Source organism: Cricetulus griseus, chromosome 5, assembly GCF_003668045.3.
Source record: "Cricetulus griseus strain 17A/GY chromosome 5, alternate assembly CriGri-PICRH-1.0, whole genome shotgun sequence".
Lineage (NCBI taxonomy): Eukaryota > Metazoa > Chordata > Mammalia > Rodentia > Cricetidae > Cricetulus > Cricetulus griseus.
This window is the reverse complement of record NC_048598.1, coordinates 181545283-181571759: the sequence shown is the minus strand read 5'-3', so window position 1 is coordinate 181571759 and position 26477 is coordinate 181545283. Positions and strand designations below refer to the sequence as shown.

General features: G+C 54.5%; 2 protein-coding genes across 2 annotated transcripts; one reads left to right on the top strand and one right to left on the bottom strand.

Annotated features, from left to right (window-relative positions):
• The first annotated feature begins 8501 nt into the window (after window positions 1-8501).
• Window positions 8502-11691, top strand: CUNH14orf180 (chromosome unknown C14orf180 homolog). The gene is made up of 4 exons (XM_035445275.1): window positions 8502-8612; window positions 10131-10263; window positions 10982-11017; window positions 11456-11691. Exons 1-4 carry the CDS (start codon window positions 8502-8504, stop codon window positions 11689-11691), a joined length of 516 nt encoding a protein of 171 aa, XP_035301166.1.
• Window positions 11692-13818: 2127 nt separating this feature from the next.
• Window positions 13819-24691, bottom strand: Tmem179 (transmembrane protein 179). Its single transcript, XM_027416746.2, has 4 exons — window positions 24387-24691; window positions 17923-18060; window positions 16773-16851; window positions 13819-15427 (listed from the first exon to the last, which is right to left on the bottom strand). The coding sequence occupies exons 1-4, from the start codon at window positions 24689-24691 to the stop codon at window positions 15248-15250; spliced, it is 702 nt and encodes a 233-aa protein (XP_027272547.1). The 3' UTR covers window positions 13819-15247.
• Window positions 24692-26477: the final 1786 nt, after the last annotated feature.

Below are 26477 nucleotides of genomic sequence, written 5' to 3'. Positions count from 1 at the left end.
TGGATCTGGAATGGGTGAGGGGAAAACAGCAAACAGCTAAAAGCTGAAGTGTTTCAAACAGAGGCCACCACTGTTTATTACAGCGTATAAGAACACCTGCAGTGTGAAAGAGAAGCCATCCCTGGAGACGAACCCTAGTCAGAGGGTCCGGTTAACTGCCTCAGTTTCCCCAGTCAACTTTGGCTGGGTGTTGTTAGCTCGGATTTAGTGGTTTTTTTTTTTTTTCCTTCATTCACACCCTCACTCAGGTTTCGGTAAAGTCCAATTTGATGATTCTTTGCTGCCTATTGGCTGCTTCTGACTGCTTCCTGCTGTGAGCTTCTTGCCTTTTGTTTACTACTTGTTTAATAAAGTCACCCTTTCAAGCATATAATAGCTGATTCTCCAGACAGGTACAGAACATGTGGTTACTGGATGGTAGAAAACAAAGGCTACAGACAGGACTGGCCTTGTTGGAGACTTAGGATCTCTAGTGTCAGGAGAGTGGGGGGGGAGGGCTTCACGGCATCCTTACCCATCAGAAGGATGGAGTAGTTCAGATGGCCTTTCAGGGATCTCTACAAGCTGGGAAGGGACATAGAGGGACCCTCCCAGAGCCCTGATGGTACTGGCTCTGCTGCCTCTTGCTCTCAGCCTATGGCTCAACCCTGAAGTAAGGAAGAAGAATTAATCCATTTCACATCTGTCCTAGCAGCAGTAGAAAACACATGCCTGCTCAAATACCTGGCAGCCCTGCAACCACACCACCCTGTCTCGTCCTCAGCCGGCCCCTTGGGACATCTCCCAAGCCTTCAGTGGGAGCCCTCCTGCCCCCTCACAGTGCCCCCACCCCTAATTCCCTATAAGAACAAGCCAGCCCATGACTCATCCCTGCCTTGACCTCTCCCTGCCCAAGCTCTTCTCTGTATCCAGGGAGGGACCCATCAAACTCTCCCTTTTTACCCACCTCCCCGAGGAGGGCCACTCCCAACCCTTTGCCTGTCTGTCCTGCTTCCTGATGTCCACAGATGCTCACACATAAACCCTGCCTCAGAGTCTTCCAGAAAACCTGAGGGTGATGACCGACATAACAGACAGTACTGACCCTACAAACAGAAAGGCTTGGGACACCAGTGGCCCTGTGGTCCCAGGTCACAACCCCTCACCCCAGCAGGCCACAAGAGTGGTCCAGAGAGCACCTCTGAACCAAATCCCAAAGTCAATGTAGAAGCCTGACCCCACTGACAGCGTCCAGGGCTGTGTCAGTGCCAGCAATGGCTTGCGTGCTCTAGCTATACCCACTAGACTGAAGCATCGGGAAATTTCCTGCCTAGGAGATCCTGCTGCTGCTGTAGCAGATACGGTCCTGTTCCTCACCCCCACCTCTGCCATAGAGCCATCAGTTTTTAACGCCTGCCAACCTGAGTCCTGCACTGCCCTCACCACTACCCGCTGCCCACACCGGGAACGAGTGTGTGGTCATCCATGGCCTGTGCTCTTTCCCAGTCCTGCCTTTCTGGAAGGGACCTCTGCATTCCAGCCAGACAAGAAAGCCTTGGCAGCCAGGCCAGCACAGCACCGCAGTGGGCAGGACCAGAAAACCACCAAGGGCTGATAACACAAAGGTCACAGTGATGTTCACAGGCCTCAGTGTGTGGCCAGAGGAGCCGCAGCTATAGGGCCACCACGGCTTCTGCCTCACGGGAGACTCACCACCCTCCCAGGAAGGAAGGCAGCATGGCTCCTTCTCCAGTGTTCACTGCAGCCATGGGGAATCTTTATCCTGCACGAGGCTAGGGACTTACTCAGGTGACATAAGATTGCAGTGTAGTGAGGAGCTAAGAGCAGGGAAGTCAGTCTGGTACAAGGGTCTGGTTGTTCCCACCTTCAGAAGAGAGGTTGTGGTTGACAGGCAACCACACAGGGTGGGGACAGCTCAGGTGGTCCTCAAGTCAGCAGAGGCCTGCATACTCAAAGACCCTGGTCCCAGGGCCTCCCTCTCATTCCATGTAAGAGTCATTCATGAGCTGGGTGGGGCTTCAGCAGGGCCAGCACGTCTGAGCCAGCCACCATCTCCTGCCTGTGTGACTCTGGGCAAATTGTTCTATCCCTTACAGTGACATCTCTCATGCTCAACACCTGCAAGCCAGGGAGACTGCAGCAGAGAGCCCTTCATGGAGGACCAGGACAGAGCAGTCCCCCACCCATAGCTGCCCCTCTCTGACCCAGTGCTAACCCTTCATCTCAGGGTACTACTGGGGTTCAGCCCACATGCCTACAATCTGTAACTTGGGCCCTGTGCTCTCAGGGAAGGACACCTTATGAAGTAGGAGGCCTGGGACAGGACAGGCCATCTCCACCTCAAAGCCGTACTGTGGAGTCTAATCCGGGGTGGATTCTACCGCCACCCCACATCTCCATAGCCCCCATGTCACCCTCACACATTCACGCTACCCTTAATTCTGCAGTACAGCTTTTCCAAGAGGCTCACAGTCCCGGAACTGACCTGATATAAACAAGTTGGGCCAAGACGGGCAGGGACAGTGGTGCTGACCCCTGGCCTTGTCTACAGGCCTGGCCTACTGTCCACTGGGGCCCTGGGAAATGGCACCTCCCACATCTGGAGCCAATGGCCTGTCTGCAGGGCTGTCGCAATTTCTGTCAAAGAGGGAGGCAATCGTGGCTCAGCCATTGCTATCTGGAAGGCTCTGTGGCTCAGCATGAGGGCCACACCGGCCAATAACTGTTCCCTGCATACAGTTAAGCAGCCCCATCAGGAGGGACTCTGTGGAGACCTGTGTGACCTTCTGGTGCTGTCCAGGATCTCCCTCGTGAGGGGACAGGGAGTGCTGTGACCAAAGCCCACCGAGTCCTTACCAGACTGTGCCCCACAGTGGTCCTTCAGAGCCTGGTAGTTTCTGCCCCTCGTGGACCCAAGAGGCAGCCTGGTGAGCAAGCCAGCTTGGGGACCAGGTCTGCGTGACCTTCCCACTGGGGATCAAGATTTCCAGCGACAGCTGTAAGCATGAGCCAACTGTGGTAGGCAACAGAATGAAGGAAGTCTGGGCAGAGATCACACATGTCACTGTGGACACTCCAGGGTGGCCACCATTACCTTCTACAAAGGTCTGAAGGGCTTCCTAAAGCAGGGAGAGCTGCAGACAAAACAGAGCAGCCGGGAATCCCGGAACGTTATCATATGCATAGAACGCACAGGGAAGGAAGACTCTCTCTAACCCTTACTTGGTGCTCCAAGGCTCTGGGCCAATTACACGTGGCCCTAGGGCTGCAATAACCCTAAGCCCATCCCCTGCCCAAGGCCAGGCCATCTTTGGGAGGAGCAGAGAAGTGACCTGTTCAAATCTAGTTGCAGGCTCTAGCCACACAGGATAGTAAGTGCTGCATCAGACAGAGCACAGACCCAGGGGCTGCTCCCAGGGCAGCAGGGGGCTGAGCTGCACGCAGTCAGTCTTCCCTGCATGGGCATATCCCTCCTATTAGGCTGACGATCCCTTCTGTTGGGCACTGCTACAGAGCAGACCCCTGACCTGCCTGGTACCTAGGCAGCTGGCAAATGGCTCGCAGCCCCCAGGGCTCACATCAGTTTAGGCCCTGCTTAGGGGAGGTTCCGCACTGTCTACCAGATCAACCCTGCTTCACTATGAAGCTCCCCCTAACCTCACCCACACACCCCCATCACCTGCGCTGTCGTTAATACAGAGCCAAATGCTCCTGAGCTGTTCAGACCCCGAATTTCACGTGAACAAGGCCTGGGTTCAGTGCGTGCTCCTGCTCCTTGGTCCTCGGCCAGGAGTGTGTGAGCAAAGCCAGCAGAGACCAGCCTAGCTGGGAGCCTTCCTTAGAACTCTCCCTCTCACTTAAGTCAGGAATGTTTGGTATCTGGGGAGCTTCCAGACTATTCCTGGCTGGAGCACCAGATTAGATACACCAGCCCTTCCAGGGACCCCATGGCCTGCCTGGCCTGCACTCTGCCTGCTGCCCTGCAAAAGGAGGTGAGGGAGCAGGGGTGTCCACCGTTTCCTGATTCCTTTCCAACTGGGAAGGGGACAGCAGACAGCAGCCTCTGCCTTGTCCACACCCACTCGCAGGCCTGTGGCCCAGCTACTGAGGTGCCTGGGATGATATGCAAGTCTATTGGGAGCCGCTAGGCCCTGCATACAACAGCCCCACTATAGATCCGGGTGGCTAGAGGCCAGAGGGCCCGGCCGCCACCTTCAAGGCTGCTGAGGCCGCTGCCCCATGTCTCTGTAATGGAAACTTCTCAGTTGCTCTGTGAGCCGCAGCTCCAGTTCCTGCCTCATGTGGGGCTCTGATCAGCAGCAGACAGGAGGACAAGGCAGGTGAGCAACCACACGCAAGACAGGTAAGGTGCCACAGGAGCCCCGGTGGGGCAGGTCTCGGTGTGTGTGTGCATGTGTGTGTGTGTGTGTGTGTGTGTGTGTGTGTATTGTGTTGTGTATCTGTGTGAGAGTGTTTTGTGTGTATGTGTATGTGTGGTGTGTGGTGTGTGTGTGTGTGTGGTGTGTGTGTGTGTGTTTGGGGTGGGAGTGTATGTGTGTGTGTACGTGTATGGTGTGGTGTGTGTGTGTGTGTGTGGTGTGTGTGTGTGTATGGTGTGGTGTGTGTGTGGTGTGTGTGTGTGTGTGTGTATGGTATGTGTGTGTGTATGGTGTGGTGTGTGTGGTGTGTGTGTGTGTGTATGTATGATATGTGTGTGTGTATGGTGTGGTGTGTGTGGTGTGTGTGTGGTGTGGTGTGTGTGTATGGTGTGGTGTGTGTGGTGTGTGTGTGTGTGTGTGTGTGTATGGTGTGGTGTGTGTGTGGTGTGTGTGTGTGTGTGTGTATGGTATGGTGTGTGTGTGTATGGTGTGGTGTGTGTGTGTGTGTATGGTGTGGTGAGTGGTGTGTGTGTGTGTTTGGGGTGGGAGTGTATGTGTGTGTGTGTGTGTGTGTATGGTGTGGTGAGTGGTGTGTGTGTGTGTGTGTATGTGTGGTGTGTGTGTGTGTGTGTTTGGGGTGGGAGTGTGTGTGTGTGTGTGTGTGTGTGTGTGGTGTGTGTGTGTGTGGATGGTTGGGGGTGTATGTGTGTGTGGGGAGTGGGGGTGTATATGTGGGGATGTAGTGAGAGGGTGTGTATATGTGTGTGTGGTGTGTGTTTGTGTGTTAGTGCACATGGCCCCTGTGTCTGTGTGCATATATGCATGTTAGAAAAGCCCCCGAGGGGCATGGGGGCACTGCTGACTCCCAAAAATGCCCAGATAAGGTGAGGGAGGAAGGGCCTCTGGGCAGACACTAGAAAACAGTCTAGATTTGGGGTCTAGTAAAGAAACAGGAGCTCCAGAGCCCCCAGTTCAGGCCACCAGGGCTGACTTTGGGACAGAACCCTTCTCTCTCTATGTGCTCCAGCTGTCTGCAAACACCATGCTCACCTGCCTGGACTCGAGGGGCAACATCCAAGCTTGGCTCTGCAGACCTGAGTCAGGATTCCCCACTCTAAGGGGCACCGTGCTCCCTTGCTTGTCCCTGAACTAGCGGATCTGAGCCTTGACTCTAAAGGGGATGGCTGCTGGGTTGTTTCCCTGAGTGAAGGACAGAGCCCCAGATACCAGCCCTCCCAACCAGCATGGTCCAGCCGTGGCACCCTACAGGTCCCAGGCTCCTGGCACTACTTTCCACCCTTTATCACTCATCTGTCACAAGCCAGCCTCTGAGCAAATGCACTCAAGTTACAAGTTACAGCCTGTCCCTGCTGGGGCCAAGGCCTCTCTGCTCTGGGGCCAGCGGGAGGGGGTACAGCCGGCCTGCCTGTGTCCACTACATCCACTATGTGAGCCAGAGACGCTCCCCTCTGGACTCTTGGTGGGTGTATGAAAGCCAGAGAGCTCTCTACTTGACAGAGGCCACAAAGATAAGGATCCAAGCCAGACATACACATCACACACTCACACACCACACACCACACACCACACACCACACACCACACACACACACCACACACACACCACACACACACCACACATTCTCACACTACACACACATCACACACACACCACACACTCACACACCACACACACACCACACACTCACACACTACACACACACCACACACTCACACACCACACACTCACACACCACACACACACCACACACACACCACACACTCACACACCACACACACACCACACACTCACATACTACACACACACCACACACTCACACACACTACATACTCACATTCATACAAACACCACACACACACACACACACACACACACCACATATTCACACACTCACTCTCTCTCACATACACATACACACATGCATGAACAGGTGGTTGGGTATATTCATGCATGTTCAAACATGCCTGTGTGTATACAGATTACATGCGTATGCAAATTCTCACATGCTAGCACACACAGTCAGGCCACACAGTTACATTTACATGTGCACATGGCTTCTCCACAGATCAATCCTCAATGCTACACAAACATATGTCCACGCTATGTCAAACAACCCCATTTATACACATCCACATTGCCATGTACACCCTGCACATGTATGTATATGTTGTATGCTGTTGTGTGTATGCAAACACACACATGGGCCTAGAGAGATGGCTCAGTAGTTAAGAGCATTGGTTGTGCCAGGCAGTGCTGGAGCACACCTCTAATCCCAGCACTCGGGAGATGGAGGCAGGTGGATCGCTGTGAGTTCGAGGCCAGCCTGGTCTCCAGAGCGAGTGCCAGGATAGACTCCAAAGCCACAGAGAAACCCTGTCTCGAGAAACAAAGCAAAAAAAAAAAAAAAAAAAAAAAAAAAAAAAGCATAAGATCTGACACCCTCTTCTGATTTCAGCAGGCCACCTGCATGCACACGGTGTACATACATGCATGCAGGTCAAACACTCACACTCAGAGAATAAAGATGGCCACGCGTAGTACCTCACAATCCCCCAACAGACCCTGGCCACAGAGAACCAAAAAGTGGGTGCTGGCAGTAAGGTCTTCCCTGACAGTGAGTGGGTCTGGAGCATAAGCCACTCCATCCCCTCCCTCCCTCTTTTTCCTGTTCCCTGTGGCAAGCCCCTTCTCTGCCCTGTTGCAATAAAATCTGATGCTGCAATAGGAGAGTGAGCTCCCTTCTGAAGTAATTGAGCCGTGCAAACACATCCAGGCAGACATTAATAGGGCTCCAGCCACCTGCTGTACTTATGCCCGCTGAGCATAAAGGCTGGTCGTTCCATTATCTCCTGCAGAAGACTGTATGGAGGCCCCAGGGTCAACCTCAGAAGAAGCCGTTCCTGGGGAGACCTTGGGGGGTCCTTATTGGAGTCGGGGCAAACTCCTCACGCTGTCAACTCTCAGTCCTCAAGGGTGAGGCTCCTGGAGTCTACGGAAGCCAGAGCCATGCCTCACGGAACAGGCGTTTACCCCCATTTCAAGGCATTCTCCAGGCCAGAGACCTGGGAGAATCTAGGTGGGATGAAGGAAGAAAGTTGCCTCACACTGTCCCTTCCAGCTGCGGAAAGGAAGGAGAGCCACCCTGCCAGCAGCCCAGGGACACCTCCTTTCTCTCTGACCTCCCTGTCTCTACATACCAAGAAGGAGTATGGTGGTCTCTTACCTCTCACCCCACTGCCACCCTCACCCCTGGGTACAGCAGGGTCTGTACCCAGACCAGGACTGGAGGACTCAGAAGGCAAGGCTGACACTGTGGAAAATAACCACACCAGTGGGCTGCTGTAGGGAGGCGGCAGTGACAAGGGGCACTGCTCCACAGGCAGAAGGGACACCACCACACCCAAATGTGAGATGTGACAGGAGAGAGATGGACTCAGAAAGAGCAGCAGATGGGGAGCCTGGCGGGGAGGCAGGCTGAGAATTATGCAGGCATGCAGAGACAGTCAGAGACGACAGGGCCAGAGATAGAGAGGGAAAGACAAAGAGGAGAGACACAACACAAAAGCCAACAGAGGAGGCAGCTCGCCTTCCAGAATAAATAGCCTTTCCTTGGTGGAGGATCCCTGACAAGAGAAGCCTCTGCTGTCATCTGCTCCCAGTGTCTCTCCGCTGTGGGGACTTAGACTATAACAGAAGTGTTCCCTGTAGCCCTTATCAGTGATCTCAGAGCACTACAAACTCTTGCAATAAACTGAGATCTTCCGGAGCAGCCCACATCAGTGGATGGGTGGGCAGCTGTAAATCTCAGGGCATCGGCACCCAAAGGAATATTACACAGCCATCAAGGGTGATAGTTATGAAGACTATGCCCACAAAGGAATTGCTGACACCAAGCTTTGCAGCTGGCAGGGCACAGGATTTATTTGCGCCGTGATTCGTGCAAAGGGAAGCTGGAGTCTGCTGGTCTGTGAGAATGATGGGGTCTAAGGAAGCCAGCCTGGTTTCCAAGGAGGAATTTTCTCATCCTTTTATCTTTATCTCTAGAAGCATGGCCTGTGCAATAAATAACGTCTTTCTTATCATAGGACCATGTCCCAGTAAATGAGGTCTGCAGCTCAAGTTTTGCGCCCTGATTCCCACCCACGGACACGCCATCCAACCAGAGAGAATGAGGGGCCCACGTGGGGCTCACAACCTCCCAGGACCGAGAGGGTAAAGCCACAGCTCTGGAGATACAGGCTGCTGTTGTGGGTTGGGAGAGAGACAAGGGCCAGAAGGGCAGACAGGATCCCTGTCCTTGCTCTCAAGATATCCTCTGTCCCTGGAACTCTGGAAGCCATATGGTCATATGGGAGCTGGGTGGGAGACAGAGAAATGGTCCCATTTTGAAGGGTTTGGTTTGGCCAAAGCACCAGGTGCAGCGTGGCACAGCCAAAGGTACAAAGAGGATCACACAGGTCCAGGGGAGGCTCTGCTCTGCACCTGGCCAGGGGTCACAGCCTGGGATTAGCATGCAATGATAGGAAAGTATGAGTACCAGACTGAAGAAGTTTGAGGGACAGGAAGAAGGAAGGTGGGTGGAGATGGGGGAGCCATGGGTGGCTACAGAACTGTTAGTGAAGGCTGTCAGCGCAAGAGGAGGGGTGAAGACGCAGTGGGCAGAGCAGGGCAACCCCCCTCCCCCGGGGTTTCTCCTCGAGCTGTGCACAGTCCAGTCCCCTGCCAAGGGCAAGAAACAGCCCTGGCTTCCCTGTGCTGTGTCCCACAAACAGCCTTCTTCCCGTGTCACAGATAAAGACACTGAGGTTCCCAGGGGCTGATGCCAGGGTGACGGGAGCAGGACAGACAGGTGGGACACATGCCATGTGAGTGCTGCCTTCCTCCACCTCCCAGACTCCCTGAAATGCAGCCTAGGTGAAGAAGGTCGGGAGCTTCACGTAGGACAGGCCCTAGCCTGCCAGCTGGCCATAGCCGTCAGTCAGCTCTGGTCACTGCCTAGTCTGGGGTCCCACTTGAGGGAGCATACAAACTGCCTGCCGTCTAAACCAAGGACCCTCCCACATCTCAGGTTCCCCCTCACAATCCCTACTGGGGTCTGAACAACAGCCTGGCTTCTGGGACAATGCATAGGAGTTGAGGGGAGCACAGGGGTACACTTCCTATCAGAGAAGAGGGACCAACAACCTCTGAGGTTACAAGGCCAGGTCTGAGTTTTCTGGCAACCCCTATCCAAGGGACTGCGTCAGAACCTCAGTGTGTCTCAAGCCAGGCACATAGTTCAGGGCATTGACGGCTCTGTACCCGGCCGGCCTTGCCATTCAGTGTGTGAGCCTTGTGGCCTCTGACAGTACTCCCGGAGATCAGTGTGGCTTTGTGCAGGCTGTCTTCTGTCGGTGGGATTATTTTTGGCACCCTTGGTCTACTAGTGGCATTCCTCCAGATGTGAAGAACTTCCCTCAGAACCCCTGGGGTTGGCAGGGGGGCCCAGCCTGGGATGAAGCATGGATCTTCTGGGCACTGAGCTCACTCACTCACTGAGGACTGTTCAGGCTTCACTCCAGACAGCAGGGCTGGAGAAGGTGGACCGTGGTCCTGGGGTCTCCATGCCCTCCTCTGGTCCTCCACAGCTGGTCCTGTCCATTTAGCCCAGAGGAGCCAGCAACCACCACCGCCTGGGGTGCCAGTGAACAGAAAGGGCTCACAGTCCTTTGTTCTCCATCCCCACCCTAGGGTGGTGACAGGAAGAAGTGCCCCCCCTCTATCCTGAGACCCAGACGGCAGGAATGTGGGTGCCATGAGGCTGAGCCACCCAGAACTTCAAGGCACGTGCGGTTCCGAGAGCCCCTGGAAGTGGCTGTCCACTGTAAGAGGGGCCAGGGCCTTTGATGTGAGGGTCTGGGTGAGGTGGAGTGGGCAGGTACCCTTGCAACTCTGACATGGTCTGGGACTGTCAAGAAAAGCCAGTCTTTATTCTGCCTCCCCAGACAGAGCCCCTGTAATATGGGGCCATGAGGATCGGCCATGGTCAGTGGGAGGAACAGCAGCCAACAGGAGAGAATTGTTGTTGTTGTGATTTTAAAAAGCAGCACATGAGAGAAAGACAGAGCTTGGGTGGAGGGGTTTTTATTGGGGGAAAGTGCATGGAAAGGGGGAGGGGGAGGGGAGACCGGCCTCTGGGGACAGGAGCAGCAGAAGAGAAGAGAAAGGCAGAGAGAGGGCAGGGAGGAGAGAGAGAGACAGGTAGAGAGAGAGAGAGAGAGAGAGAGAGAGAGAGAGAGAGAGAGAGAGAGATGGGAGGTGGCAGGGCCCCTTTAAAAGGGAACACAGTGAATGTGCACAGGTGGTGCTCTTAGTGGCTGCAGCTGAGGACTTATCCTGTCAGGACCCCAAGGGCAGGCCAGCACAGGTACCTGAATACTGACAGCTGGGACCATCAACACCTCCCTCTAGAGAGGGGTTATATTCAGGGTATCTCATCTCACAGGCCAGGCCAGTGAGGCTTGTCTCAGTACCTTTGTATGGTGGGGTGGGAGAGCTTGAGGACATTTTCCTAACTAAGCTATCTATGGTATCCTTCGCAGACATTGCCCGCAGGGACACCGCAGCTGCTGTCAAGGGTGAGTTCTGAGAAAGAGCCCCCATCTGCCAGCAGGTCCCCGGGCCTTCACCTCCACAGGGCAGAACAAAACACAGCCTCAACCACACCCCTGCCCCCACACCTCCAGTTTCTCTACACCCTGGGTAGTCTCCCGTGATTACACTAGAAGTGACCCCACCCCCACAGGGCCACTCCCCAGAGCCCTGGCATGTTAAGACAGCAACACCCCTACATGCGTGTGGTCTTCCTTAGGCAGATGAGGACAAAAAGTGATGTCCCATGGATTCCATGAGACTCACCCCAGGACCCTACCTGACCATCACCCAGGTGGCCAACTACAGGTCAACAGTCAGACGACATAAGCCTCACTCCACACCAGCCCCACCAGCAGAGAGAGGGTCCACCCTGCAGGGCCTCACTGGGGAGCTGCCCAGACTGACCTGCCACCCTCCCACAGTGCCTGGCCGGCCAGCTTCCTACGGTGGCTCTCTGCTCCAGCCAGCATCCTGCAGTGGTTCCCTATTCCTGTGGCTGACTCTGTGTGTGCTGTTTGGAGTGGTGTTGGGCCTGTACTGTGGCCAGGCCAAACATGTCACAGTAGTCCTGGAGGACCTCAGGGATTGGCTCCTCATCCTCATCTTGCGCCTGTGGCACGTAGTCCTTGCCTGTTGGCACTGCCTCCTGCATCTCTGACATCCGGCTGAATGGCATTTTCACCTCTGAGCATCGCTGGAGGGTGATGGTGTTGGAGACCTAGGGTGGTTTGGGGGGGCTTGTGCGTAGTGGTGGAGCCCAGGCACTAAGACTAACCCCAAGACAGCTCTGCTAGCCAATGCTTGACAAACCCAGGAGCTCCAAGAGGCTGCTGTAGTTGATGCCATAGGAACCCCTACTACAGTCAGCACAGGCTGGGGTGGTGGGATTTTAAGATTGCATCAGAGAAAGAACTCAAGTATGGTGGCTGGGGATTCCTATGCTCCTGCCCAGTCCTCCCTCTTGTACCTCTGGCCTGGAGGCTGTAATGCATGCTGTATAATTCTTTGAGGATGGGTGTCACCTGTCTCTGAGGGGCAGTTTGGGAAGGCAGGCCCCAAACTCCTGCTGCTTTGAGGACCGGGTCGGCTTTTGTCACAGAGACAGTCTCTGGGGCCTTCTGCAGTTCATAGAGCATGGGCGTCAGGGCCCTCCCCTCTGAGCCCATGTCTAATTCCTCCACTTAATACCAGGATTGGCGCTCCCTGTGGTGGTGTGGGAGCAGAGTCCAGCTCTGAAGCCAGCTGCTCTCAGGACAAACGTGTTTTTTAACTATATTTTTAAACATTTTATTCTGAGAGGTTCCACTTCCAGGGCCACAGACGAGGCCAAGGCCATCAGGCCTGCCCACCGGCCGCAGATCCTGTGTGTCTATTGAACCTATGCAGACAGAGTTTCGTCATGCATGTTCCGAGGTCAAGAAGCAATCGCACAGTAATGAACTTCTGGACCCCCTAGGCCTGCCTGGAGGGGGAGCCCTGCACACAGCAAGGAGACCCAGTCAGATCCACCAGGGGGACCCTGTACCACCTTGGAACAAACATCTGACCAGGGTTTGGAGGCCAGGGTAAGGGTTGTGGCTGCCCTCTTAAGATGTCTCTCTACTTACGTGGGCAGAAACAGATCCCATATCCCATACTGAAGCATCTGCAGCCTCTTCGACCTCAGGACTATTACAGAAATGAGGGGTGTGAGACAGTTGTTGAAGAGTCCCTCCAGGGCCAAGCATGTTTGTCTAGGCACGAGAGCGCACCCTCCACCCGCCCACCCTCTCACCCCCACAACCCACAGGTCCTTTGCAGCTGTCATCCATGAGAACTGGGGGACCCACCATGCCCCCAGGACCCAGCAAGATGTGCCCAGAGTCCTAGCTCACTGGGGTGCCATCTGCCCCCTCTCTGGCCTTCAGGGACTCCACACAGTGGTCTCCAGTTATAAAGTTTGGGGGCACAGTCAGAGAGGGCCCAGCAGAGAGAAACCCTGCTTCCAGGAGTGGTCCAGAGAGGACATCACCATGGCCACTGTTGCCTGCACCAGCCCAGTTGCCCCAGGACCTGTTCCATCTCATCCACCTTGGTAAAAGACAGGCTCATTACTAGCCTGTATTCCAGATACAGAAACAGACGCTAAGAGAAGAGATGGAAGACCTCGAGGTCACCCTTCCGTCCCTGCTTCTGAGAGTGAATACCCTCTAGGAAGTGAATTGGTCACCCCACGTTTTACAACAGAGAGCCAGGGTTTCCCACCTCACACCCTGCATTTGCTGCAAAGGCCACAGGAAAAAGTGTGCCCAGCTCTGTAGGGGGCACAAAACTCTACCCTGGCTAGTCTGGGTTTCCGTTTTGCTTCATTTCCTTTTTACAGTGCAAACCCAGCAGAGCTAGGCAAATGGTCTGCCACTGGGTTACATCCCCCCAGCCCTATTTTATTTTAGAATAAATGGTCAAAGACATACACAGAGATACAGGTGCCTAAGAGACGCCGCCATTAAAAACCCATCCTCATGTCTCAGGGGTGGTGTAGGAATGGGGGTTGGGGGAGGGGCTCAACAGTCCAACTCCTTAAATGCAGAGGCATGAAGGACCACCCCCATGAGCACCTGGAACTGAACGGGACAAGGACAAGATCATAAACAGCTAAAGCCTGAGAGTCCAGGGCTGGGAGGTGGGGCCTGAAGTAGTTGGTAAAGACACAAACACCTCATCCACACAGAATCTTAGATGTTTCATCTTTATTTTGATACTTTGACTTGAGAATCAGACGCATGGAGGCTTAGGAGGACTCATCACCATCAGCTTCACCAGGAAGATGGACACAGGGGCTGCCTTAAAACAAGCTGGGGAGGAGCAGAGGCATCTTGGGGCAACCTGGGGACCACTCTGCAGCCTCTGCCTGCCTCTTGACATCCACCCGGAGACAGACACCCCTTCCCAGGGTCCAACAAAGTCCTGCCAACACTTGTAGGCCAGAGGCCCTTCCCCAGGAGTCCCAAGGACATTGCCATCTGGGGACAAGTCTAGGCATCTGAAGGTGAATCAAGGTCCCTCTAGATTTGACCAGGTCCCAGACCAACTCCCAGAATCCCCAAGAGGCAGCTGCCAATGGCAGACCTACACCTGAGGCAGATCCTAGGTCCCAGAGGCCCCTGCCCGCCCCCTGTTCCTTCAGGTACTAAGTGGCTTAGCCTTAGGGGCTGTGAGGCAGAGGATAAGGAAGGAGCCGGTCCTAGGGAGACAAAAGAGGGGTCTCTGGACTACACAGTGTTCCCATGTCCCGCGGATGGGGGCTGGTGCGACAGTCTGGAAAAGAGACCGGGTCAATCTGGAGACCTCAAAACAGTTCTCCAGCCTCCACACGTCCTCCTGGGAGCTCAGCCAAGCCACCAGCAAAGCCCCCAAAGAAGGCGGGAGTGTCAGTCGGCCTGGCCCTCATCTCCCCAGACAGGGCATCCCCCTTGCCCAGCACCCTGACCATCCTTGCTGGCTTCAATTCTTAGGGCCTGAGTGATCCCCCTCAGGCCCTCACAGTGAGCCTGGGCCCACACCTTCTCCCTGGAAACACACCAGCCACTGTTGGTAGACAGGGCTGGAGCACAACCTCAGACTAAATGGGGGCCAGGGCCACTAAATGCACTCACTGAGATCCAGATGGGCTGGGCCTCTTCCACCATGGGGGCCCCACCCCTGGAGTACAGAGGACCATGCCACCTAGAGAGCCGCAAAGGGAGGGGTGGGACTCTCCTACCACAGCAAGCAGCGCCACACATCCTCACGTGCAGAGGACAGAGCCCAGCCCTGCTGCTATGGGGAGGGCGTGTATCTCCTGGGGACCTCAGCTGAAGATGCTATGGGATGAAATGCAGCCCCCTCTGGGAGGGCAGGGACTTGGTGCTGGAGCCTGTGGCGGTGCCAAAAGGCCGCTAACCCAGCACTAACCTCTGCTCTGCAGTCCTATTCCCATCCTCACACACGCTCACATATATGGGCAAATGGTCACACAGAGGTGGAGTATGGGTCACACTAACCAAGGCCAGGGCAGGAAGCCAGCACCCCATCCCCAAGTCTCTGGGTCTCTGTATCATCACTGTTAGGCTCTCCATGGGAACACAAATGCTCTGCTCTTGGTGGGCGGGGCCAAGTGGCACATGCCTTGGCCAGCCTGGGTGGGGCCCCAGCCCCAGTGCAAAACTTGGGAAAGGGGGCCACCCTTGCACAGCCTAGATGACAGCACTCTTCTCCCCCTGGAAGGAGGTGCGGGAGGCTGGCCTGGCCAGCAGCAGCTCCTTCTCATGAACCAGGCTGTCCAACAGGTCTTCCTGGCGGTAGTTGTGGTAAACCTTCAGGAACGCCAGGGTGGTGATCGCCAGCCAGGCCAGCCACGAGGCCCACAGACCAAACTGCATGGAAGACAGCAGCAAGAGTGTATGTAGCGGGGAGGGGGACTCATTGACCCCATGCTCTATACCCAACTCCTAACTGTTGCTCTGCAGGCCAGGGAAGGGCACACTAAGGCTGGAGGCCAGTCACACACATGAGAGCCGGTGCACACCCATAGCTGGCTGATTCTCTGTAGTGACTGTTATGCCCAACACCTGCAAGAACCCAGGTTTGCACAGAGGCTTGGGGTGCTCTGCCATTCTCAACTGAACTGATGAGGCTCCCTGAGGAGGAGCAGCCAGTGCTCTCTTCCCACCCCCCAACTCCACCCCCCACCTCCACCCCCACCCCCCTCACAGGGATCTAAGGAGTGCCTATAGATCGGGGAGCCCCTCTAGTCAGGGGGATAAATTGACCTTTAGCTGCTGTTTCCAAACAGCTGAAGGAGAAACAATGTAATCAGCTCCAGGTCTGCACTACATCAACCTGATTCTCAGTTGAGCGTGTTTGTCCTCAGACTGCGCATGCCTCCGTCTAATTGGTCCAAATTGGTTCTAAAACATCTGAAGCTAAAGTTGCGTGAAGGTCTCTTTGACCGCTTCCGCTCATCTCCGCAAAGAACTTTAGGGCTTCCCAGGGCTTTTGGCAGTGACAAGCATCTCTCAGTCCAACCAGAGCCTCCAGAAGCTATACTGGGGCGCGGAAGGACACCACAAAGGGTGAAAGCCCCACGTGTGGGGGAAGGGGCAAATGCCCCTGCTCAGCCCCGCCTAGGTGCCCCTAGCCTGAACCACCTATCTGGGGCACAAATGCAGCCATCAGGGGACAGGAAAACCCTAAAGCTTTCCCAGGGCCCTCAACTACCAATGTGTCCCCATAATCTAAAAGTCACATGAAAGGTAGGGCAAGGTGGGGTCAGAAATCTTTCCAGGGCAGGTCCCTCATGTCACCTCAGACACAGCACCAGGTGGCTCAGACACCCTCCAGCATTGTCTGAACACTCGGAGCCAGACCAGAATCCAAACCCTGTCCTCCCAGCCACCCCAGATCCTATGCGTCCCATTTCCTGCACCCCCGGCCCTCCCATGCCTGCCCTCCTCTTCCCTCCCACCCAGTCAGCCCTTCCCACCCTCCGACCCCTGAGCTGGTTCTGCATGTCTGCTCCTGCCTTCTTCTCACCCATACCCAACACACACACACAGCCCTGCTCAGAGACCCAGCTCTTCTAGCTGCTCCCACAGCCTGCACCCTGCCCCCAATGACCTCACCATATGTGACTCTGTTTCCTTGCCTGGGATCAGGAAGGAGTCTGTCCTGTCTATTGTGGTCCCCGTGCCCAACATAGCTACTTCTCTGCCCACCTACCTGGGCGACAGCAAACTGGCGGTAGAAGGCCGAGTTGTCTACATTCAGCTCCAAGTCTACGTCCTGGAACTCCTCGCAGCTAAAATAGCATAATGCCAAGTGGCTAGTGACTTGAGAGTCCCGAGCCAAAAGGCAGCAAGCACCAAGCTGGGGAGCAGAGAATACTTCCCCCAAACAGTGAGGGGTGTTTTATGTCAACTTAAAACAAGCTAGTCACCTGAGGGAACCTCAACTGAGAAAATGTTTCCGTAAGGTCGGGCTGCAGGCAAGCCTGTAAGACATTTTCTTAATTAGTGATCAATGGGGAGGATCTAGACCAGTGTGGGAGGGGCCATCCCTGGCTGGTGGTCCTGGGCTCTATAAAAAAAAGCAGGCTGAGCAAGCCATGAGGAGCAAGCCAGTAAGCCGCTCCCCTCCATTGCCTCTGCATCAGCTCCAGCCTCCAGGGTCCTGCCCTGCTTGAGTTCCTGTCCCGACTTCCTTCAGCGATGGACTATGCTGTGGGAACGTAAGCTGAATAAACCCTCTCCTCCCCAAGTTGCTTTGGCCATGGTGTCTCATCACAGCAACAGGACAAAGGGAGCAGTCCCCAAAAGGGACTAGAGACAGATGCCTACAGGAACTCCACTGGGAGTCAGCTTTGACCCTCACTGGGTGGGACGAGACAGGCTTTGAGGAAGGGGCCCTGAACACAAGAGGCAGCCTCATCTACCTTGTCACTGGCTGGCTGGCACTCGGGGGTCACAGGCTGGTCTGCCTAGTCCCTCAGTTCCCCAGTCTGAGATGGAAGTGACATCCCCAAGTCACATTGCACAGTGGTCCTGCCCTACTGTCATGGCTCTGTGAGGGCAGGCAGCCTCTACGCACCAACCACAGACTGCCACTGCCACAGTGGCAACAGGAGCTGAAATCAGCAAGCGAGGCAGGCCAGCTCAACTATAAAGTCCTGCATGATGCCTCTTGGCTCACAAGGACTTTCCACATGTGATGCTGTTGGCTACTGGGCCAAAGAAAGAGGTGCTTGGTGTTGAATGGAAGGGTGTAGGGCCAGAAAAATAGGTGGGGGCACAGGTGGGCAAAGCCCACTCGAGATCCAGGAAAGGGGTGGGTCTTCTAGGGAGGTGGCTAGCAAAGCAGGGCCCAGGCATACCTGTAGCGTGCCGTGCCCTTCTCTGTGATGGTGTCACACCACATGGTAAAGCCCACACTCACGATGGTGCTGGCAATGAAGACCAGGAAGACCACAAAGGCACTGACCAGCAGGTTCAGGAAGGCATAGAAGAAGGAGCTGCAGGGGCCAAGAGAAAGATGCTAAGAGAGCCATTCAGGGTCCCACTGCTAGTCGCTCCCCTTGACACAGGGAGAGGACAAATTCCGGGGCTTTCTGGTGAGCACTTGGGGGCCTGATGGGACTGAATGGGGCTTGAAGGGCCTGCGTCCCTCTCCTCTGCTGCCATCCAGGAAATGTTTCAAAGCTGAGCAGCCTGTCTTGTTCTCTCATGGACCCAGAGTCAGGGCCTTGCCACCACTGCTGTACTGGTGAATCAGGGCCAAGACAAGAACCCCAGATCATAAGTCCCAAAGCCTGGGAGCCAGCACACACACTGAAAACACAAGACCCTTTTGAAGGCCACCCATTCACACACACACACACACACACACACACACACACACACACACACACACAGCTATGGAGGATTTGTGTCCCCTCAAATGCATACGTTGAAACCCCAAAGCCTAAGGTGTGAACACCAGGTCCTCTAATCCCTAAGCAGAGAAGGGTAGAAGATGAGAAGACCCCCCTCTCCCTTCTCCTCTGCTGCCTGAGGGCCAGCCTGGCTCCAAATCACATGCTAACACAGAGAAAGAGGGCTTATGGGAGCCATCACTCCCCCAAACTCTCCAGGGTCACCCGAACCATGGGAGGTCCATAGCACAAAGCATGGCAGTCAATAAAGGAGCCTGCCCATATCCATCTAGCCTGTGGTGGGCTTGATACCAGGTCCAGGCCAGTTGTGCTCAGATTCTAAATAAAGTAGCAGAGAGGCTTCACCCTGGGAAACTAACACATGAGACTGTAAGAAGAGGCTGCCCTGACCTGTCAGCCATGCACCCTGCTGGCTGATGTATTCATTCCACAAGCCTTCTTGACCATATGCCAACCCTGTGCTGGACTCGAGGACCAAAGCATAGGAACCATGTAACCCTGACTACCCCAGATAAATAAGCTAAGAGTAACTCAGGTCATGCCACCAACTCACCACCCGTGAGGTGGAACCACCTGATGTCTCCTGGGATCACACGGGGCTTCCTGTGAAGGACACACAATGTTGGTGACTATTGAGCTGGCTGACAGCAACCAGCTCCAGGTGGTCACAGCATCAAGGCTGGGCAAAAAGTGATGACACCCTGCTAGCGCTACATAACCCAGGGCTCTGAAGACCAAGGTTCGGTGGGCAAAGGCCTGCATGGTGTCTCTACTGTCTGTAAGCAGCTATGTGCATTGCCCGCTTACCCTGGGCTCATTGGCTGTGTCTGCTGGTGATCCTCTTGGCCCTGCCCACCTGACACCTATACTGGTGTGTCTTTTTTGCCACCCCCATCCTTTTGCCCAAAGGCTGACCCTGGAACCAAGGCAGAGCCTGATGTCCACTGCTCTTGTGTGGCTACAGCAGGGAATTGGTGCCTTCTTCTCCCAGCACGGATCAGAGCAAAGACTCGATACACTATGTTCCAGGTAAGGATGGGGAAATAGAAAGGAGAACTTAGCTTCTAGGCTGCCTCAGGCTAGCGTGTTCCTGCAAAAATGCCTGATCTTTTCCACAGGATTCCTAGATCCCCTGACCAAGAGTGGTGGCAAAGACATTGTGGTCCTGTGATGGCTAGGGGTGTGTGTGTGTGTGTGTGTGTGTGTGTGTGTGTGTGTTGTGTGTGTGTGTGTGTTTTTGTTGTTGTTGTTTGTTTTTGTCAACTTGACCCAATCCAGGGTCATCTGGGAAGAGGGAACCTCAACTGAGAAAATGGCTCCACCAAATTGGCCTGTAGGCAAATCTATGGGGCATTTTCTTGATTAATGATGCATATGGAAATCCTAGCCTACTCTAGACACTGCCACCTCTGGGTGGTCCTGGGTTGTATAAAAAGCAGAGAGTGCAGCCAGGCGGTGGCGGTGCTCTCCTTTAATCCCAGCACTCAGGGGGCAGAAGCAGGCAGATCTCTGTGAGTCTGAGACCAGCCTGGTCTACAAGAGCAAGTTCCAGGACAGTCTCCAAAGCCACAAAGAAACCCTGTCTCAAAAAACAAAGACAACAAACAACAACAACAACAAAACCCAAACAACAACAACAAAAAGCGGATGATGCAAGCCATGGTAACAAATCATTAAGTAGCATTCTTCCATGGCCTTTGCTTCAGTTTCTAGCTCCGTGTTCCTACCTCCCTTCTGATGGATGAACTAAAAGCTGTGAAATGAAATAACCCTGTTCCTCTGAGCCTCGCTTCCTCCCCCGGAGTTAGGTACTAAGAGTCCCTCCCATGAATCACTGGAAACCGGGGAGCTTGTGTGGGTGAAGGACTGTGAGCAAGCAGCCCGTGCACTCTGGGGTGCTCACTGACCACCCCATCTGTCCCAGGACAGACCTGGACTAAGGCTGGGCTGAGAGAGACCCACTGCCCTCCCAGACCCTCAATGGACTCACCTGCAGCTGTACCCAGGCATAAAGCTGATATTATTGCCAGGAATTTAGGGTGTACACAGTGGGACTAGACAGCTGGAGACTGAAGCTGGGGTACTTCCACGCCCACCCACAAAGAGACAAGGACACCTCAGCCCATGGAACCCTCCTCTCCAGTAGCCTCTGAGTAGAGGATGTCAAGTGCTCACCCAGGGCCCATGTGGCTATGCTGCCCCAACCAAGAAAAATGAGGTGATCAAGGGCAACCAGAGCCAAGTCCCCAGAGGCAGAAGCGAGGACACAGGCCTGTCCATGCATAGAAATCCATCTCATGGAACAGCTGAGAACTGAGGACTCTGGACCCCTCCTAGGGAACCTCTGCCCGCCCCCCCACTGGACAGCCTCCCAAGGTCAGTGCCTGACATTCTGAGCTTGCCTGATAGAGCATCCCAACTGTGGCCTCCCACTGGCCTTTCTGAGGGTTGAGCTGGCCATGTTGCAGACAGCAAGGTGAGACCACAACCCAGCATCACATCAGGTCTGTCTCAGAGGCAGTTGGGCAGAGTCCCGAGATTCCTAGATAGCGTAGGGCATGTATACCTTGCAGCATCTGGCTAGCCCATGTCCCTGAAGTGAGCCCAGCAAAGCAAATCTGAGACACAGGGGCTCTAGCCCAGCCCACCACGATGGGCCACCACCAGCCAGAAGTCTCTAGCTCTTCTAGGTTTTTGTTTTGTTTTGTTTTGTTTTCGGGTTTTTGTTTTTTGATGTAACATGCTAGACCGTCTGGATCTCTGAAGAACTTGATGTACCCAAAGCCAAACCTGGATCCTGTTTCCGAGATTTAGAATGTCACCCTTCCCTGTCCCTGAACACACTCACCAAGGACAGGACACACAGGCAGTGGGTGGAAAGGGTCAGCACACACAGGGTTAACCCATCTTCCTCTCACTGCATCTCCCTGTGCCCAGCCTTGGATGTGCTGTCTCCATGGCGACAGCTATCCTGGGAAGCCCTGGGAGCAATTTGAAGGCTGAACACTGAGCGACAGGTGTGAGCAGGCAGATGGGTTACCTTAAGCCAGTGCTCCCTGGTCCGTCACTCAGGGACTGCTTCCAACCCTAGCTCAAAGGGCTGCTCTTGTGCAGAGCTTTAGGCTCATAGCTCCCCTGGGCCCTCCCCCCACCCTGAGGGCACATCCCTGAAACTACAGGGATCATTCACTGAAATGGTGCACCACCCTCTGCAATGCAGCCCTGGGTCCCTATGTCTGAGCAGCCTGAGCCTGCTTAGCATGACAAACATACCTTCTAAGCAAAGGTTGGTTCTGTTGCCACAGTATAAGACCCATATGCTCAGCACCAACCAAGAGAGTCCCTGAAGAGGCTACAGGGCAACCATCACCTCCGTACTGACCAGGAGGTACCTTGGAGGCCTCTGGGGCTGGCACCTAATCTCAGAATCAGAGAGTGCCTGGAACATAACCAGGCAAGCCCTCTAAATCCAGGGACTGGCAACCCTGGTGTCTGTCCTCCACAGGCTGGATATTCAGTCGCCCTACAAGCCACTATCTGCCACATGAGCTCACTGTAAATGCCCGCTCTGCCTCCTCAAGTCACTCATGTTCCCCTCGATGACCGGCCACTACACAGTCTGACTGGCAATTTTTCTGGAATCACCGTGCTCTCTCTCCACAGGGTACCTTATCCATTGCTAGCATCTCTAGGGGCTGAAGAGCTCTGAAGAGCTGACTCAACTCTTGGCCAAGTCATGAGTCTACAGTCATAATAGAGGCAGCATCATGCCCACAAAATTGCAAGTCTTGTGGTCCAGACATTTTTCTGTCCCTCTGTCCCTCTCCATTGTATGGTGACAATCCCAGAATCATGCATGGTTAAAAATAGGTGAGCACCAAGAACTGAAGCAGAGGACAAGGAACCCCAATTGTCCCACAAGAGGGAGTGTGAACTGCCCAGACCTGACCTCTGGTGTGGGTCAAGCCCATGCTAGTTCTCTTCAAAGTGTACGGTATGCCAAGTCACCTACAGCCTCCTAAATCCCACCATATGCCTCAGCTGACTGGGTGACAAAGACCATGGGACCTGTGTGTACGGTCAGTCAGCCTGAAGCATTCCTCAGGAAGGCAAGTACAACAAAGGAACCCTGGAAAGCTGGAGACTGCAAGCCTAACTTTTCTGATGGGCTTGCAATGGGCACCGCACCAGGCAGATGAACGCCTACAGTGACAAAAGGAAGAAGCCGGTGATCCTGGGTCTGCAGCCGAATTGGTACAGAACAGTCCACCCTGTGTAACCACGATTCCCACCTGCAAGCTTGGGGCTCTTCATGTCCTCATCTCAGCCTCTGGTGGACCCACACTTGGTTCTCTCTAGAGAGTTGCCCTCTGGTCCACCTGGCTAGACCACTGCACCATGAGACTGCTCTCTTGCAAGGAAACCAGAAGGATGCATCAGAGCCATCAAGTCGCAGCCCTATCTTTCCACCAGCCACTGCCGTGTCTCCCGTCTCAGGGTGTTGCCACCTGCCCCAATCTGCACACAGTGAGATGTCTCCCAGTGTGGTGACAAGCACTCTCAAGTTCATCTGGGCAGTGGAAGACTGAGGGCAAGGAAGGGTCTTGAAGAGAGTCAGGGCTCTGTCCTCCAGCTGACATTGCCTCACCCTAGACATAACCCCAGCCTCATAGGCAGGAGTTTGGTCCACACCACTTGGCAGCTCCTAGGCCCATCCCTGGCTTCCAATAGACTCCCGTGGAAAACCTTAGCATAGTGAGTTGAACTGTACTGCCTCAAACCCACATCCAAATCCTAACCGTGGTATCTGTGGACATGGCTGCCTCAGGAGAAGCAGGGGACAGAAAACAGGAAAGAGGCTATTCAGGAACACTGGAATGTTCCTGAATGTGGGCTAAGGAACACACAGGGAGCTGGCTTCCACACATAGGAAGGCTTCCACAGACCAACTCTCAGGACACTTTGATTCTAGACTTTCAGCCTCTGGTGTGGTGAGAATGTAACAGTTTCAAGTTCCTCATCCCTGGTATGCTAGTCCCCTTCACCCAGCCTCCTGCACCCCACAATCATCCTCAGACCCCTGTGCTCACCACACACCTCCCTGCAAGGGTTGGGGGGCTACTAAAAACGTGTGTGAGGTTGAGGGGGGCTGGATCTGGGGATTCCCTCTCCATGCAGGAGCACTGTCACTCCAGGACCCAAGAAGCCTCAGACAGGGAGAGGGTGGGCTCTTGGCTGCTGCTGGCTGGGGACACCAGGTAAAGCACATTCCATTCTGGCTCCAGCAGAGTGACAAAGCAGGAAAGAGTGAAGGAAATCTGAGGTGCTGAGACCACAAAGCAGGACCCTACTCACCCACATCCCCTAAACACACACACACACACACACACACACACACACACACACACACACACAGTGCATGCCTTCAACCAAGGCCAGAGTGCCAAGTGTGAGCTTCAGGAACTTCCCAGACACTCTCTATTATCTTCCCAAAGCATGGTCCCTTTCCATTTTCACAGGAGAGAGGTGTAGGCCCAAGACTGTTGCAAGTGGCCCCGGGTTCCCAGGGAGTGTGGCCTAGCTGAGCCAGAGAGTCCAGGCCTGTGGCCATGACACTGCAGCATCTGTACCCCAAGGAGTCGGGCCCGGAAGCTGGACTGATGTTCACTCTAGAAACAGAAGGAGATCGTGAGGGTTGGACAGATGGCCTCATGGCCCCTGGGCCTGTGTGAAGACAAAGGGCAGTCTGCTCGAAAGTAGTGAGGCTGCGTGTTGACACTTGCAGGCCTCTGCATCAGGAGAGGTGGAGGCACTCATGCCCCAGGGAGAGGAGGACCTGGTAGGGAGCCAGGAGGTGCGTGAGTGCGGCATATGTCTGTGCTGGGCTCTGAGAGGCCTCCACTTACCCCTCATGGCCCTTGCAGAGGAAGAAGAGCGTGCGCCATGCGTGCGCAGCAGCCAGCAGCAGCGACAGGAGGCTGGCGAGCAGGCTGAAGCGGCAGGCGGCCGGCGGGCCCCACTCCTGCACGGTGAAGCGCTCCCGCCCTTGCACGGTCAGGTTGGCGCTCAGCCACATACCCTCGGTAAAGAGCAGGCAGCGGCCGCGAAAGTCGTGGCCGTTCTCGGACAGCGGCACCACCACCACGAAGCTGAACAGGAAGGCCAGAAAGTAGCAGACGCACTGGGCGAAGAGAAAATTGTTGAGCGCCATGGCGGTGCCAGGATGAGAGGGGCGGCCGGGGAGGCCGCGGACCCGGAACGCGACAGCTCCAGGAGCCGGGCCGCGAGTCTCCGGCACCGCACAGGCCTGGCCCGAACCGCGTGGGAGGCTGCGCAGTGACGGCGCCCGCGGGTCTCTCGCGTTGCGCGCAGACGCGTGCGCACCGGCCGGGCGTGGGGCGCGCCTGCGGTCAGCACCGCGGACAGCTCCCGCTACGGCGCGGGTTAGACTGGCTGGCTGCATGCCACGCTGGACGAGGCCAGACAGACTGCCTTGATGGAGATGTGCCGTGGGAGCCTGGCAGGGGCACCAGCTTCTCTAACTCAGCTTGGGGAGAGAGACCCGACTCTGTCAGTGAGGGTACCAGCAGTTTGTAGCTAAGGAGAAGGATGGAGATGAATTTGCAGTGCAGACTGTGGTGACTCCTTTGCCAAGGCCTTTCTTTGAGAGGAGTATGGAGGAGGGAGGCAGAGAGTGAAGGAGTCAGGTCGATAGGGATGGAGACAGAAAGCAGGGCTGGCCCAGGTATCCCTGGGCTGGAGCGGGCCTGTGAGCTGTTTGTACTCTGAGAGCCATGCCCTCTACCCGCACAGGGGGGCCCTCCAGCCTGTGTTTGTAAGACAAGTAACGGTTGCCCTGGGTACCTCATTAAGACCTCTTTGCTGGAATGGAACTGCTTGCTGGTGCATTAATTAATAGAATTAGTGACTTTTCTAGTTTCCCCCAAGACCAAGTAACCGTTAATCCAGTTCCCAGAATGAACAAGCCCCAGAGCCCTCCTTCTGGATATAGATTACATCAGCATTTTTTTTTCTTCTTGGCTGCAGGCACTAGAAACTCTTTTTGTTTTACTGCTGAAGTAATACACACCTGTTTTTCATTTCAACAAATATGTGTAATATTTGTAATGTAAAGATACCAAGTTTCCTCCTCTTCCCTCTACCTATCCAGACATTTTGCACACAAGCACACACAATTTATGAAAACTTTTTGTTCTCATACTATACGGTGTCTTCAGGTGATTCATTCACCCAACAATGTGCAGTAGGCATTATTCCCCAACTGCACAAGCAGGTCTGCAGTAGTCTTTTAAGAAACTGTGTGACATTCTATAATAATGACAGTTCTGGAGAGTGTGTGACTATGGGGGGGGGGGGTGTTGAATGTCTCTTGTGTTTGCTGCTTCCAGCTCTGCTGTGTGACATCCTGGTGTCTGTGTTTGTGTAGTCATGCAGGCAGCACACGGGTCTTTAAGAAACTCTTAGAAGAAGAATAGCTAGGTCATGAGGTATGAGCATTTGAAGTGATGTTGGCAGGAATCACCCGACTCATCTCTGACACTGTTGTAGCCCACATACCCACATTGTAGGTCCTTCCCCAAGCAGGGCTTTCCACCTGATTGGTCTTACACAGGAAAGATGACTCACCGATTTGTACCTTGTCTTCTGCTTATCACCAGGAGGTCAAATATCTCCTACACTCATCACCATTTGTTATCCACCTCTGCCCATAGAAAATTCATTTTGCAATCTCTTGAGTGTATATATGAGAGACCAGGCAAAGGTCTGCAGCAGCTACCCTGTCCTTGGAGAATTCATCAATCCAACCCAAAGCCTGTCCCAACCTGAACACAAGTGGAAATCCTATCCATTCATAAGTACTTGAAGGCTTTATCCAAAATAAAAAAGACCCTGGCGATTGAGAATCAGAGGGATGATTAAATATCAGCCTCTGAAGCAGACAGACTCTGACACTTACGTATGAATTCCACTTAAAA

Excerpts from the sequence above, each read along its gene's own strand:
- Tmem179 (XM_027416746.2), bottom strand. The coding sequence starts at position 24,691 with ATGGCGCTCAACAATTTTCTCTTCGCCCAGTGCGTCTGCTACTTTCTG. Across the intron at positions 18,061-24,386 it reads CTCTGCAAGGGCCATGAGGG|CTCCTTCTTCTATGCCTTCC; the intron begins GTAAGTGGAGGC and ends TGGCCCCTGCAG. Across the intron at positions 16,852-17,922 it reads AAGGGCACGGCACGCTACAG|CTGCGAGGAGTTCCAGGACG; the intron begins GTATGCCTGGGC and ends ATGCTATTTTAG.
- CUNH14orf180 (XM_035445275.1), top strand. The coding sequence starts at position 8,502 with ATGAGGTCTGCAGCTCAAGTTTTGCGCCCTGATTCCCACCCACGGACA. Across the intron at positions 8,613-10,130 it reads AACCTCCCAGGACCGAGAGG|GGTGGTGACAGGAAGAAGTG; the intron begins GTAAAGCCACAG and ends TCCCCACCCTAG. Across the intron at positions 10,264-10,981 it reads CCTGGAAGTGGCTGTCCACT|ACATTGCCCGCAGGGACACC; the intron begins GTAAGAGGGGCC and ends TATCCTTCGCAG.